The sequence below is a fragment of the Lissotriton helveticus genome, chromosome 3_2 (genome assembly GCF_964261635.1).
Source record: "Lissotriton helveticus chromosome 3_2, aLisHel1.1, whole genome shotgun sequence".
NCBI lineage: Eukaryota > Metazoa > Chordata > Amphibia > Caudata > Salamandridae > Lissotriton > Lissotriton helveticus.
In genome coordinates, this window is record NC_136062.1 from 368976461 (window position 1) to 368991324 (window position 14864).

General features: G+C 24.7%; 1 protein-coding gene across 1 annotated transcript in view; it reads right to left on the reverse strand.

Annotated features, from left to right (window-relative positions):
* Window positions 1–550: 550 nt before the first annotated feature.
* LOC144826161 (uncharacterized) overlaps window positions 551–14864 on the reverse strand; it is a 197153-nt gene continuing 182839 nt past the window's right edge. Inside the window, exon 3 of the mRNA XM_078684554.1 lies at window positions 551–594. Within this exon, the coding sequence (XP_078540680.1) occupies window positions 551–594 (44 nt within the window). The remainder of the gene's footprint in view (window positions 595–14864) is intronic.

The window sequence follows — 14864 nt, forward strand, 5'->3', positions numbered from 1 at the left end:
CCAGGCTACTTTATTGGCCCAGATCGAAATCATGATCAAATTAATAATATCCCCGCTGATGGAAAAAATGAATACCTTAGGGGAAAGGCTCACGGGTGTTGAGGAAGCAATTGAGGGCAACTAGTCATATATAAAAAGTTTGGCAAGTCCCTTTCAACCACAGTCACCACAGTTACCAGCCCCACAGAAGTGCCTAAAAAAACCGCACTAAGTAAAATCCCCCATAAACAATCAGTAATCCCTCATATAACATCTTCAAATACCCCGAAAGCAGTCGCAGTAGCACGGAGTGCCTACCCTAAAGCAGGGCCAAACAAAGATTCTATACCTCTGTCAAAAGATATAGCTGGTGATTTGGTACTGGTAAGATTTAGAAATAAACACGTCGTCCCACATCTCCAATCATGGCAGCCACAAATAGGGGATGGCCCTATATCTATCTGGGGCCTAAGTGATTTCTACCCTAGAACGTCATACGTTCCACTACCAAGTCAAAGACCTGAGAGCAATTGTTTGACGAGCAGAAGTGCCCTCGCTTCGAGTGGTTACATCATCCCCACTTCAAATCATTTTCACTTACTCTCGGGTTTAACCCTGATGGATTAAATTGTATAGACACTGACATTATTAATATGTAGATTCCAACCTATTATGAACTTCATTTATTCTTTTTGTTTTTATACTGTCCATTAGCCTGAATGTTTTGCAGAGTTTGTGACAGGGGAATTGGGCTTTTGTATTTGAAATATATGAAATCTTTGTAATTTTATTTTTATGTAAATGTAATATTATGTTTTAAGCTTTTATGGTTATATTTGTAACCGAATAAAGTATTACTGGACTGGCAATCACCGTTAACTTAAAACTAAATATAAATCAACATTTTTGCAGTAACACACTCACATTTTTTTTTATAAAACAAGTAAAACATTTTTTCAGGAATCCACTCTCTGAAATCTAAAAGTAACTTTTTTTAAAACGTCATTCAAGTGCATTTTTTTTCAGGAATCCCCTCTCTAAAACCTAAAAGTAATTTTTTTAAAACGTCTTTCTAGGCTTCCACTCTCCCCAATCTTGCAAGAAAATTTCTATTAAATTGTTGAAATAATGCAATCACCCTTAACCAAAAACTAAATTTAAATCAACATTTTTGCAGTAACACACTCACATTTTTTTTATAAAACAAGTACATTTTTTTTCAGGAATCCACTCTCTAGAATCTAAAAATAAGTTTTTAAAAAACGTCTTTCTAGGCATCCACTCTCCCTAATCTTGCAGGAAAATTTCAATTAAATTGTTGAAATAATGCAATCACCCTTAACCTAAAACTAAATTTAAATCAACATTTTTGCAGTAACACACTCACATTTTTTTTATAAAATTGTTGAAATAATGAAATCACCCTTAACCTAAAACTAAATTTAAATCAACATTTTTGCAGTAACACACTCACATATTTTTTTATAAAACAATTAATTTTTTTTCTCCAGAAATCAACTCTTTGAAAATTAAACTAATTTTGAAACAATTTCATTCTAGGCATCCACTGTCCTAAATCTTGCAAGAAATTTTCACTTACCTTGTTGAAATAATGCCATAACAATAATAATAATTATAATAATAATAATAATAATAATAATAATAATCCCTTAACCTAAAACTAAAAGTAAATCAAAATTTTTGCAGTAACACACCCATTTTGTTTTTATAAAACAAGAACATTTGTTTTTTCAGGAATCCACTCTCTAAAACCTAAAAGTATTTTTTTTAAAACGTCTTTCTGGGCTTCCACTCTCCCTAATCTTGCAAGAAAATTTCAATTAAATTGTTGAAATAATACAATCACCCTTACCCTAAAACTAAATTTAAAACAACATTTTTGCAGTAACACACTTACATTTTTTTTTATAAAAATGTTGAAATAATGCAATCACCCTAAACTTAAAACTAAATTTAAATCAACATTTTTGCAGTAACACACTCTCATGTTTTTTTTATAAAACAAGTACATTTTTTTTCAGGAATTCACTCTCTAAAACCTAAAAGTAATTTTTTAAAATCGTCTTTCTAGGCTTCCACTCTCCCTAATCTTGCAAGAAAATTTCAAGTAAATTGTTGAAATAATGCAATCACCCTTAACCTAAAACTAAATTTAAATCAACATTTTTGCAGTAACACACTCACATTTTTTTTCATAAAATTGTTGAAATAATGCAATCACCCTTAACCTAAAACTAAATTTAAATCAACATTTTTGCAGTAACACACTCACATTTTTTTTATAAAACAAGTACATGTTTTTATTCAGGAATCCACTCTCTAAAACCTAAAAGTAATTTTTTTAAAACGTCTTTCTAGGCTTCCACTCAACCCTAATCTTGCAAGAAAATTTCAATTAAATTGTTGAAATAATGCAATCACCCTTAACCTAAAACTAAATTTAAATCAACATTTTTGCAGTAACACACTCACATCTTTTTTTTATAAAATTGTTGAAATAGTGCAATCACCCTTAACCTAAACCTAAATTTACATCAACATTTTTGCAGTAACACACTCACATTTTTTTAAATAAAATTATTGAAATAATGCAATCACCCTTAACCTAACACTAAATTTAAATCAACATTTTTGCAGTAACACACTCACATTTTTTTTTATAAAACATGTACATTTTTTTTCCAGAAATCAACTCTCTGAAAATTAAACTAATTTTTAATCAATTTCATTCTAGGCATCCACTGTCCTTAATCTTGCAAGACATTTTCAATTACCTTGTTGATATAATGCCTTAATAATAAAATAACATTAATAATAATAATAATAAAAATAATAATAATAATAATAATAATAATTATAAAAATAATCCCTTAACCTAAAACTAAATTTAAATCAACATATTTGCAGTAACACACTCACAGTTTTTTTTTATAAAACAAGTACATTTTTTTTTCAGAAATCAACTCTCTGACAATTAAACTAATTTTTTATCAATTTCATTCTAGGCATCCACTGTCCTTAATCTTGCAAGACATTTTCAATTACCTCATTGAAATAATGCCTTAATAATAAAATAATAATAATAATAATAAAAATAATAATAATAATAAAAATAATAAAAATAATCCCTTAACCTAAAACTAAATTTAAATCAAAATTTTTGCAGTAACACACCCATTTTTTTTTATAAAACAAGTACATTTTTCTTTTCAGGAATCCACTCTCTAAAACCTAAAAGTTTTTTTTTTAAAACGACTTTCTAGGCTTCCACTCTCCCTAATCTTGCAAGAAAATTTCAATTAAATTGTTGAAATAATGCAATCACCCTTAACCTAAAACTAAAATTAAATCAACATTTTTGCAGTAACCAACTCACATTTTTTTATATAAAACAAGTACATTTTTTTTTCAGCAACCCACTCTCTGAAATCGAAAAGTAACTCTTTTTTTTAAACGTCATTCAAGTCTTCCACTCTCCCTAATCTTACAAGAAAATTTCAATTAGATTGTTGAAAAAATGCAATCACCCTTAACCTAAAACTAAATTTAAATCAACATTTTTGCAGTAACACACTCACATTTTTTTAATGCAATTATTGAAATAATGCAATCACCCTTAACCTAAAACTAAATTGAAATCAACATTTTTGCAGTAACACACTCACATATTTTTTTATTAAACAAGTACATTTTTTTTTTCAGGAATCCACTCTCTAAAACCTAAAAGTAATTTTTTTAAAACGTCTTTCTAGGCTTCCACTCTCCCTAATCTTGCAAGAAAATTTCAATTAAATTGTTGAAATAATGCAATCACCCTTAACCTAAAACTAAAATTAAATCAACATTTTTGCAGTAACCAACTCACATTTTTTTATATAAAACAAGTACATTTTTTTTTCAGCAACCCACTCTCTGAAATCTAAAAGTAACTCTTTTTTTAAAACGTCATTCAAGTCTTCCACTCTCCCTAATCTTACAAGAAAATTTCAATTAGCTTGTTGAAAAAATGCAATCACCCTTAACCTAAAACTAAATTTAAATCAACATTTTTGCAGTAACACACTCACATTTTTTTTAATAAAATTGTTGAAATAGTGCAATAACCCTTAACCTAAAACTAAACTTAAATCAACTTTTTTGCAGTAACACACTCACATTTTTTTTTATAAAACAAGTACATTTTTTTTCAGGAATGCACTCTCTAAAACCTAAAAGTAATTTTTTTAAAAGTCTTTCTAGGCTTCCACTCAACCCTAATCTTGCAAGAAAATTTCAATTAAATTGTTGAAATAATGCAATTACCCTTAACCTAAAACTAAATTTAAATCAACATTTTTGCAGTAACACACTCACATTTTTTTTATAAAACAAGTACATTTTTTTTTCAGAAATCAACTCTCTGAAAATTAAACTAATTTTTAAACAATTTCATTCTAGGCATCCACTGTCCTTAATCTTGCAAGAAATTTTCACTTACCTTGTTGAAATAATGCCTTAATAATAAAATAATAATAATAATAATAATAATAATAATAATAATAATAATAATAATAAAAATAATAATAATAATAATAATAAAAATAATCCCTTAACCTAAAACTAAATTTAAATCAACATTTTTGCAGTAACACACTCACATTTATTTTTTATAAAATTGTTGAAATAATGTAATCACCCTTAACCTAAAACTAAATTTAAATCAACATTTTTGCAGTAACACACTCACATTTTTTTTATAAAACAAGTACATTTTTTTTTCCAGAAATCAACTCTCTGAAAATTAAACACATTTTTTATCAATTTCATTCTAGGCATCCATTGTCCTTAATCTTGCAAGACATATTCAATTACCTTGTTGAAATAATGCCTTAATAATAAAATAACATTAATAATAATAATAATAATAAGAATAATAAAAATAATAATAAGAATAAGAATAAAAATAATCCCTTAACCTAAAACTAAATTTAAATCAACATTTTTGCAGTAACACACTCACAGTTTTTTTTTATAAACCAAGTAATTTTTTTTTTTCAGAAATCAACTCTCTGAAAATTAAACTAATTTTTTATCAATTTCATTCTAGGCATCCACTGTCCTTAATCTTGCAAGAAATTTTCAATTACCTCATTGAAATAATGCCTTAATAATAAAATAATAATATTAATAATAATAATAATAATAATAATAATAATAATAAAAATAATCCCTTAACCTAAAACTAGATTTAAATCAAATTTTTTGCAGTAACACACCCATTTTTTTTTTTTTAAAACAAGTACATTTTTTTTTCAGGAATCCACTCTCTAAAACCTAAAAGTAATTTTTTAAAAACGTCTTTCTAGGCTTCCACTCTCCCTAATCTTGCAGGAAAATTTCAATTAAATTGTTGAAATAATGCAGTCACCCTTAACCTAAAACTAAATTTAAATCAACATTTTGCAGTAACACACTCACATTTTTTTTATAAAATTGTTGAAATAATGCAATTACCCTTAACCTAAAACTAAATTTAAATCAACATTTTTGCAGTAACACACTCACATTTTTTTTATAAAACAAGTAAAATTTTTTTCAGGAATCCACTCTCTAAAACCTCAAAGTAATTTTTTTAAAATGTCTTTCTAGGTTTCCACTCAACCCTAATCTTGCAAGAAAATTTCAATTAAATTGCTGAAATAATGCAATCACCCTTAACCTAGAACCAAATTTAAATCAACATTTTTGAAGTAACACACTCACATTTTTTTTTATAACATTGTTGAAATAGTGCAATTACCCTTAACCTAAAACTAAATTTACATCAACATTTTTGCAGTAACACACTCACATTTTTTTAAATAAAATTATTGAAATAATGCAATCACCCTTAACCTAAAACTAAATTTAAATCAACATTTTGGCAGTAACACACTCTCATTTTTTTTTTTATAAAACAAGTACATTTTTTTTTCTGAAATCAACTCTCTGAAAATTAAACTAATTTTTAAACAATTTCATTCTAGGCATCCACTGTCCTTAATCTTGCAAGAAATTTTCAATTACCTTGTTGAAATAATGCCTTAATAATAAACTAATAATAATAATAATAATAATAATAATAATAATAATAATAATAATAATAATAATAAATAGTCCCTTAACCTAAAACTAAATTTAAATCAACATTTTTGCAGTAACACACTCGCATTTATTTTTTATAAAATTGTTGAAATAATGTAATCACCCTTAACCTAAAACTACATTTAAATCAACATTTTTGCAGTAACACACTCACAGTTTTTTTTTATAAACCAAGTAATTTTTTTTTTCTGAAATCAACTCTCTGAAAATTAAACTAATTTTTAAACAATTTCATTCTAGGCATCCACTGTCCTTAATCTTGCAAGAAATTTTCAATTACCTTGTTGAAATAATGCCTTAATAATAAACTAATAATAATAATAATAATAATAATAATAATAATAATAATAATAATAATAATAATAATAAAAATAGTCCCTTAACCTAAAACTAAATTTAAATCAACATTTTTGCAGTAACACACTCGCATTTATTTTTTATAAAATTGTTGAAATAATGTAATCACCCTTAACCTAAAACTAAATTTAAATCAACATTTTTGCAGTAACACACTCACAGTTTTTTTTTTATAAACCAAGTAATTTTTTTTTCTTCAGAAATCAACTCTCTGAAAATTAAACTAATTTTTTATCAATTTCATTCTAGGCATCCACTGTCCTTAATCTTGCAAGAAATTTTCAATTACCTCATTGAAATAATGCCTTAATAATAAAATAATAATATTAATAATAATAATAATAATAATAATAATAATAATAATAATAAAAATAATCCCTTAACCTAAAACTAGATTTAAATCAAATTTTTTGCAGTAACACACCCATTTTTTTTTTTAAAACAAGTACATTTTTTTTTCAGGAATCCACTCTCTAAAACCTAAAAGTAATTTTTTAAAAACGTCTTTCTAGGCTTCCACTCTCCCTAATCTTGCAGGAAAATTTCAATTAAATTGTTGAAATAATGCAGTCACCCTTAACCTAAAACTAAATTTAAATCAATATTTTTGCAGTAACACACTCACATTTTTTTTATAAAATTGTTGAAATAATGCAATCACCCTTAACCTAAAACTAAATTTAAATCAACATTTTTGCAGTAACACACTCACATTTTTTTATAAAACAAGTACATTTTTTTTCAGGAATCCACTCTCTAAAACCTAAAAGTAATTTTTTTTAAATGTCTTTCTAGGTTTCCACTCAACCCTAATCTTGCAAGAAAATTTCAATTAAATTGCTGAAATAATGCAATCACCCTTAACCTAGAACCAAATTTAAATCAACATTTTTGAAGTAACACACTCACATTTTTTTTTATAACATTGTTGAAATAGTGCAATCACCCTTAACCTAAAACTAAATTTACATCAACATTTTTGCAGTAACACACTCACATTTTTTTAAATAAAATTATTGAAATAATGCAATCACCCTTAACCTAAAACTAAATTTAAATCAACATTTTGGCAGTAACACACTCACATTTTTTTTATAAAACAAGTACATTTTTTTTTCAGAAATCAACTCTCTGAAAATTAAACTAATTTTTAAACAATTTCATTCTAGGCATCCACTGTCCTTAATCTTGCAAGAAATTTTCACTTACCTTGTTGAAATAATGCCTTAATAATAAAATAATAATAAGAATAATAATAATAAAAATAAAAATAATAATAATAATACTATTAATATTAATAATAATAATAATAATAATATTAAAAATAATCCCTTAACCTAAAACTAAATTTAAATCAACATGTTTGCAGTAACACACCCACATTTTTTTTTATAAAACAAGTACATTTTTTTTTCAGAAATCAACTCTCTGAAAATTAAACTAATTTTTAAGCAATTTAATTCTAGGCATCCACTGTCCTTAATCTTGCAAGAAATTTTCAATTACCTTGTTGAAATAATGCCTTAATAATAAACTAATAATAATATTAATAATAATAATAATAATAATAATAATAATAATAATAATAATAATAATAAAAATAATCCCTTAACCTAAAACTAAATTTAAATCAACATTTTTGCAGTAACACACTCACATTTTTTTAAATAAAATTATTGAAATAATGCAATCACCCTTAACCTAAAACTAAATTGAAATCAACATTTTTGCAGTAACACACTCACATTTTTTTTTATAAAACAAGTAATTTTTTTTCTCCAGAAATCAACTCTTTGAAAATTGAACGCATTTTTAAACAACTTCATTCTAGGCATCCGCTGTCCTTAATCTTGCAAGAAATTTTCACTTACCTTGTTGAAATAATGCCATAACAATAATAATAATAATAATAATAATAATAATAATAATAATAATAATCCCTTAACCTAAAACTAAAATGAAATCAAAATGTTTGCAGTAACACACCCATTCTTTTTTATAAAACTAGTACATTTGTTTTTTCAGGAATCCACTCTCTAAAACCTAAAAGTAATTTTTTAAAAACGTCTTTCTGGGCTTCCACTCTCCCTAATCTTGCAAGAAAATTTCAATTAAATTGTTGAAATAATACAATCACCCTTACCCTAAAACTAAATTTAAAACAACATTTTTGCAGTAACACACTCACATTTTTTTTTATTAAACAAGTACATTTTTTTTTTCAGAAATCAACTCTGAAAATTATACTAATTTTTAAACAATTTCATTCTAGGCATCCACTGTCCTTAATCTTGCAAGAAATTTTCACTTACCTTGTTGAAATAATGCCTTAATAATAAAATAATAATAATAATAATAATAATAATAATAATAAACATAATAATAATAATAATAATAATAATAATAATAATAATAATAATAAAAATAATCCCTTAACCTAAAACTAAATTTAAATCAACATTTTTGCAGTAACACACTCACATTTTTTTTAATAAAATTGTAGAAATAATGTAATCACCCTTACCCTAAAACTAAATTTAAATCAACATTTTTGCAGTAACACACTCACATTTTTTTTCATAAAATTGTTGAAATAATGCAATCACCCTTAACCTAAAACTAAATTTAAATCAACATTTTTGCAGTAACACACTCACATTTTTTTAAATAAAATTGTTGAAATAATGCAATCACCCTTAACCTAAAACTAAATTTAAATCAACATTTTTGCAGTAACACACTCACATTTTTTTTATAAAACAAGTACATGTTTTTTTTCAGGAATCCACTCTCTAAAACCTAAAAGTAATTTTTTTAAATGTCTTTCTAGGTTTCCACTCAACCCTAATCTTGCAAGAAAATTTCAATTAAATTGCTGAAATAATGCAATCACCCTTAACCTAGAACCAAATTTAAATCAACATTTTTGAAGTAACACACTCACATTTTTTTTTATAACATTGTTGAAATAGTGCAATCACCCTTAACCTAAAACTAAATTTACATCAACATTTTTGCAGTAACACACTCACATTTTTTTAAATAAAATTATTGAAATAATGCAATCACCCTTAACCTAAAACTAAATTTAAATCAACATTATGGCAGTAACACACTCACATTTTTTTTATAAAACAAGTACATTTTTTTTTCAGAAATCAACTCTCTGAAAATTAAACTAATTTTTAAACAATTTCATTCTAGGCATCCACTGTCCTTAATCTTGCAAGAAATTTTCACTTACCTTGTTGAAATAATGCCTTAATAATAAAATAATAATAAGAATAATAATAATAAAAATAAAAATAATAATAATAATACTATTAATATTATTAATAATAATAATAATAATAATATTAAAAATAATCCCTTAACCTAAAACTAAATTTAAATCAACATGTTTGCAGTAACACACCCACATTTTTTTTTATAAAACAAGTACATTTTTTTTCCAGAAATCAACTCTCTGAAAATTAAACTAATTTTTAAGCAATTTAATTCTAGGCATCCACTGTCCTTAATCTTGCAAGAAATTTCCAATTACCTTGTTGAAATAATGCCTTAATAATAAAATAATAATATTAATAATAATAATAATAATAATAATAATAATAATAATAATAATAATAATAATAATAATAAAAATAATCCCTTAACCTAAAACTAAATTTAAATCAACATTTTTGCAGTAACACACTCACATTTTTTTAAATAAAATTATTGAAATAATGCAATCACCCTTAACCTAAAACTAAATTGAAATCAACATTTTTGCAGTAACACACTCACATTTTTTTTTATAAAACAAGTAATTTTTTTTCTCCAGAAATCAACTCTTTGAAAATTAAACGAATTTTTAAACAACTTCATTCTAGGCATCCGCTGTCCTTAATCTTGCAAGAAATTTTCACTTACCTTGTTGAAATAATGCCATAACAATAATAATAATAATAATAATAATAATAATAATAATAATCCCTTAACCTAAAACTAAAATTAAATCAAAATGTTTGCAGTAACACACCCATTCTTTTTTATAAAACTAGTACATTTGTTTTTTCAGGAATCCACTCTCTAAAACCTAAAAGTAATTTTTTAAAAACGTCTTTCTGGGCTTCCACTCTCCCTAATCTTGCAAGAAAATTTCAATTAAATTGTTGAAATAATGCAATCACCCTTACCCTAAAACTTAATTTAAAACAACATTTTTGCAGTAACACACTCACATTTTTTTTTATAAAAATGTTGAAATAATGCAATCACCCTAAACTTAAAACTAAATTTAAATCAACATTTTTGCAGTAACACACTCTCATGTTTTTTTTTATAAAACAAGTACATTTTTTTTCAGGAATTCACTCTCTAAAACCTAAAAGTAATTTTTTTTAAACGTCTTTCTAGGCTTCCACTCAACCCTAATCTTGCAAGAAAATTTCAATTAAATTGTTGAAATAATGCAATCACCCTTAACCTAAACCTAAATTTACATCAACATTTTTGCAGTAACACACTCACATTTTTTTTAAATAAAATTATTGAAATAATGCAATCACCCTTAACCTAACACTAAATTTAAATCAACATTTTTGCAGTAACACACTCACATTTTTCTTTATAAAACATGTACATGTTTTTTTTCCAGAAATCAACTCTCTGAAAATTAAACTAATTTTTAATCAATTTCATTCTAGGCATCCACTGTCCTTAATCTTGCAAGACATTTTCAATTACCTTGTTGAAATAATGCCTTAATAATAAAATAACATTAATAATAATAATAATAAAAATAATAATAATAATAATAATAATAATAATAATAAAAATAATCCCTTAACCTAAAACTAAATTTAAATCAACATTTTTGCAGTAACACACTCACAGTTTTTTTTATAAAACAAGTACATTTTTTTTTTCTGAAATCAACTCTCTGAAAATTAAACTAATTTTTTATCAATTTCATTCTAGTCATCCACTGTCCTTAATCTTGCAAGAAATTTTCAATTACCTCATTGAAATAATGCCTTAATAATAAAATAATAATAATAATAATAAAAATGATAATAATAATAATAATAATAATAGTAATAATAATAATAATAATAATAATCATAATAATAATAATAAAAATAATCCCTTAACCTAAAACTACATTTAAATCAAAATTTTTGCAGTAACACACCCATTTTTTTTTTATAAAACAAGTACATTTTTTTTTTCAGGAATCCACTCTCTAAAACCTAAAAGTAATTTTTTTTAAACGTCTTTCTAGGCTTCCACTCTCCTTAATCTTGCAAGAAAATTTCAATTAAATTGTTGAAATAATGCAATCACCCTTAACCTAAAACAAAAATTAAATCAACATTTTTGCAGTAACCAACTCACATTTTTTTTTATAAAACAAGTAAAAAAAAATTTCAGCAATCCACCCTCTGAAATCTAAAAGTAACTCATTTTTTTAAAACGTCATTCAAGTCTTCCACTCTCCCTAATCTTACAAGAAAATTTCAATTAAATTGTTGAAATAATGCAATCACCCTTAACCTAAAACTAAATTTAAATCAACATTTTTGCAGTAACACACTCACATTTTTTTTATAAAATTGTTGAAATAGTGCAATCACCCTTAACCTAAAACTAAATTTAAATAATTTTTTTTGCAGTAACACACTCACATTTTTTTATAAAACAAGTACATTTTTTTTCAGGAATCCACTCTCTAAAACCTAAAAGTAATTTTTTTAAAATGTCTTTCTAGGTTTCCACTCGACCCTAATGTTGCAAGAAAATTTCAATTAAATTGCTGAAATAATGCAATCACCCTTAACCTAGAACCAAATTTAAATCAACATTTTTGAAGTAACACACTCACATTTTTTTTTATAACATTGTTGAAATAGTGCAATCACCCTTAACCTAAAACTAAATTTACATCAACATTTTTGCAGTAACACACTCACATTTTTTTATATAAAACAAGTACATTTTTTTTTCTCCAGAAATCAACTCTCTGAAAATTAAACTAATTTTTTATCAATTTCATTCTAGGCAACCATTGTCCTTAATCTTGCAAGACATATTCAATTACCTTGTTGAAATAATGCCTTAATAATATAATAACATTAATAATAATAATAATAATAATAATAATAATAAAAATAATCCCTTAACCTAAAACTAAATTTAAATCAACATTTTTGCAGTAACACACTCACAGTTTTTTTTTATTAACCAAGTAATTTTTTTTTTCAGAAATCAACTCTCTGAAAATTAAACTAATTTTTTATCAATTTCATTCTAGGCATCCACTGTCCTTAATCTTGCAAGAAATGTTCAATTACCTCATTGAAATAATGCCTTAATAATAAAATAATAATATTAATAATAATAATAATAATAATAATAATAATAATAATAATAATAATAATAAAAATAATCCCTTAACCTAAAACTAGATTTAAATCAAATGTTTTGCAGTAACACACCCATTTTTTTTTTAAAACAAGTAAATTTTTTTTTCAGGAATCCACTCTCTAAAACCTAAAAGTAATTTTTTCAAAACGTCTTTCTAGGCTTCCACTCTCCCTAATCTTGCAGGAAAATTTCAATTAAATTGTTGAAATAATGCAATCACCCTTAACCTAAAACTAAATTTAAATCACCATTTTTGCAGTAACACACTCACATTTTTTTTTATAAAACAAGTACATTTTCTTTTCAGCAATTCACTCTCTGAAATCTAAAAGTAACTCTTTTTTTAAAACGTCATTCAAGTCTTCCACTCTCCCAAACCTTGCAAGAAAATTTCAATTAAATTGTTGAAATAATGCAATCACCCTTAACCTAAAACTAAATTTAAATCAACATTTTTGCAGTAACACACTCACATTTTTTTTATAAAATAGTTGAAATAATGCAATCACCCTTAACCTAAAACTAAATTTAAATCAACATTTTCGCAGTAACACACTCACATTTTTTTTTATAAAATTGTTGAAATAATGCAATCACCCTTAACCTAAAACTAAATTTAAATCAACATTTTTGCAGTAACACACTCAAATTTTTTTTATAAAACAAGTACATTTTTTTTTCAGGAATGCACTCACTAAAACCTAAAAGTAATTTTTTTAAACCGTCTTTCTAGGCTTCCACTCAACCCTAATCTTGCAAGAAAATTTCAATTAAATTGTTGAAATAATGCAATCACCCTTAACCTAAAACTAAATTTAAATCAACATTTTTGCAGTAACACACTCACATTTTTTTTTTATAAAACAAGTAATTTTTTTTCTCCAGAAATCAACTCTTTGAAAATTAAACTAATTTTTAAACAATTTCATTCTAGGCATCCACTGTCCTTAATCTTGCAAGAAATTTTCACTTACCTTGTTGAAATAATGCCATAACAATAATAATAATAATAATAATAATAATAATAATAATAATAATAATAATAATAATCCCTTAACCTAAAACTAAAATTAAATCAAAATGTTTGCAGTAACACACCCATTTTTTTTTTATAAAACAAGTACATTTGTTTTTTCAGGAATCCACTCTCTAAAACCTAAAAGTAATTTTTTAAAAACGTCTTTCTGGGCTTCCACTCTCCCTAATCTTGCAAGAAAATTTCAATTAAATTGTTGAAATAATACAATCACCCTTACCCTAAAACTAAATATAAAACAACATTTTTGCAGTAACACACTCACATTTTTTTTTATAAAAATGTTGAAATAATGCAATCACCCTAAACTTAAAACTAAATTTAAATCAACATTTTTGCAGTAACACACTCTCATGTTTTTTTTATAAAAACAAGTACATTTTTTTTCAGGAATTCACTCTCTAAAACCTAAAAGTAATTATTTTAAAACGTCTTTCTAGGCTTCCACTCAACCCTAATCTTGCAAGAAAATTTCAATTAAATTGTTGAAATAATGCAATCACCCTTAACCTAAAACTAAATTTAAATCAACATTTTTGCAGTAACACACTCACATCTTTTTTTTATAAAATTGTTGAAATAGTGCAATCACCCTTAACCTAAACCTAAATTTACATCAACATTTTTGCAGTAACACACTCACATTTTTTTAAATAAAATTATTGAAATAATGCAATCACCCTTAACCTAACACTAAATTTAAATCAACATTTTTGCAGTAACACACTCACATTTTTTTTTATAAAACATGTACATTTTTTTTCCAGAAATCAACTCTCTGAAAATTAAACTAATTTTTAATCAATTTCATTCTAGGCATCCACTGTCCTTAATCTTGCAAGACATTTTCAATTACCTTGTTGATATAATGCCTTAATAATAAAATAACATTAATAATAATAATAATAAAAATAATAATAATAATAATAATTATAAA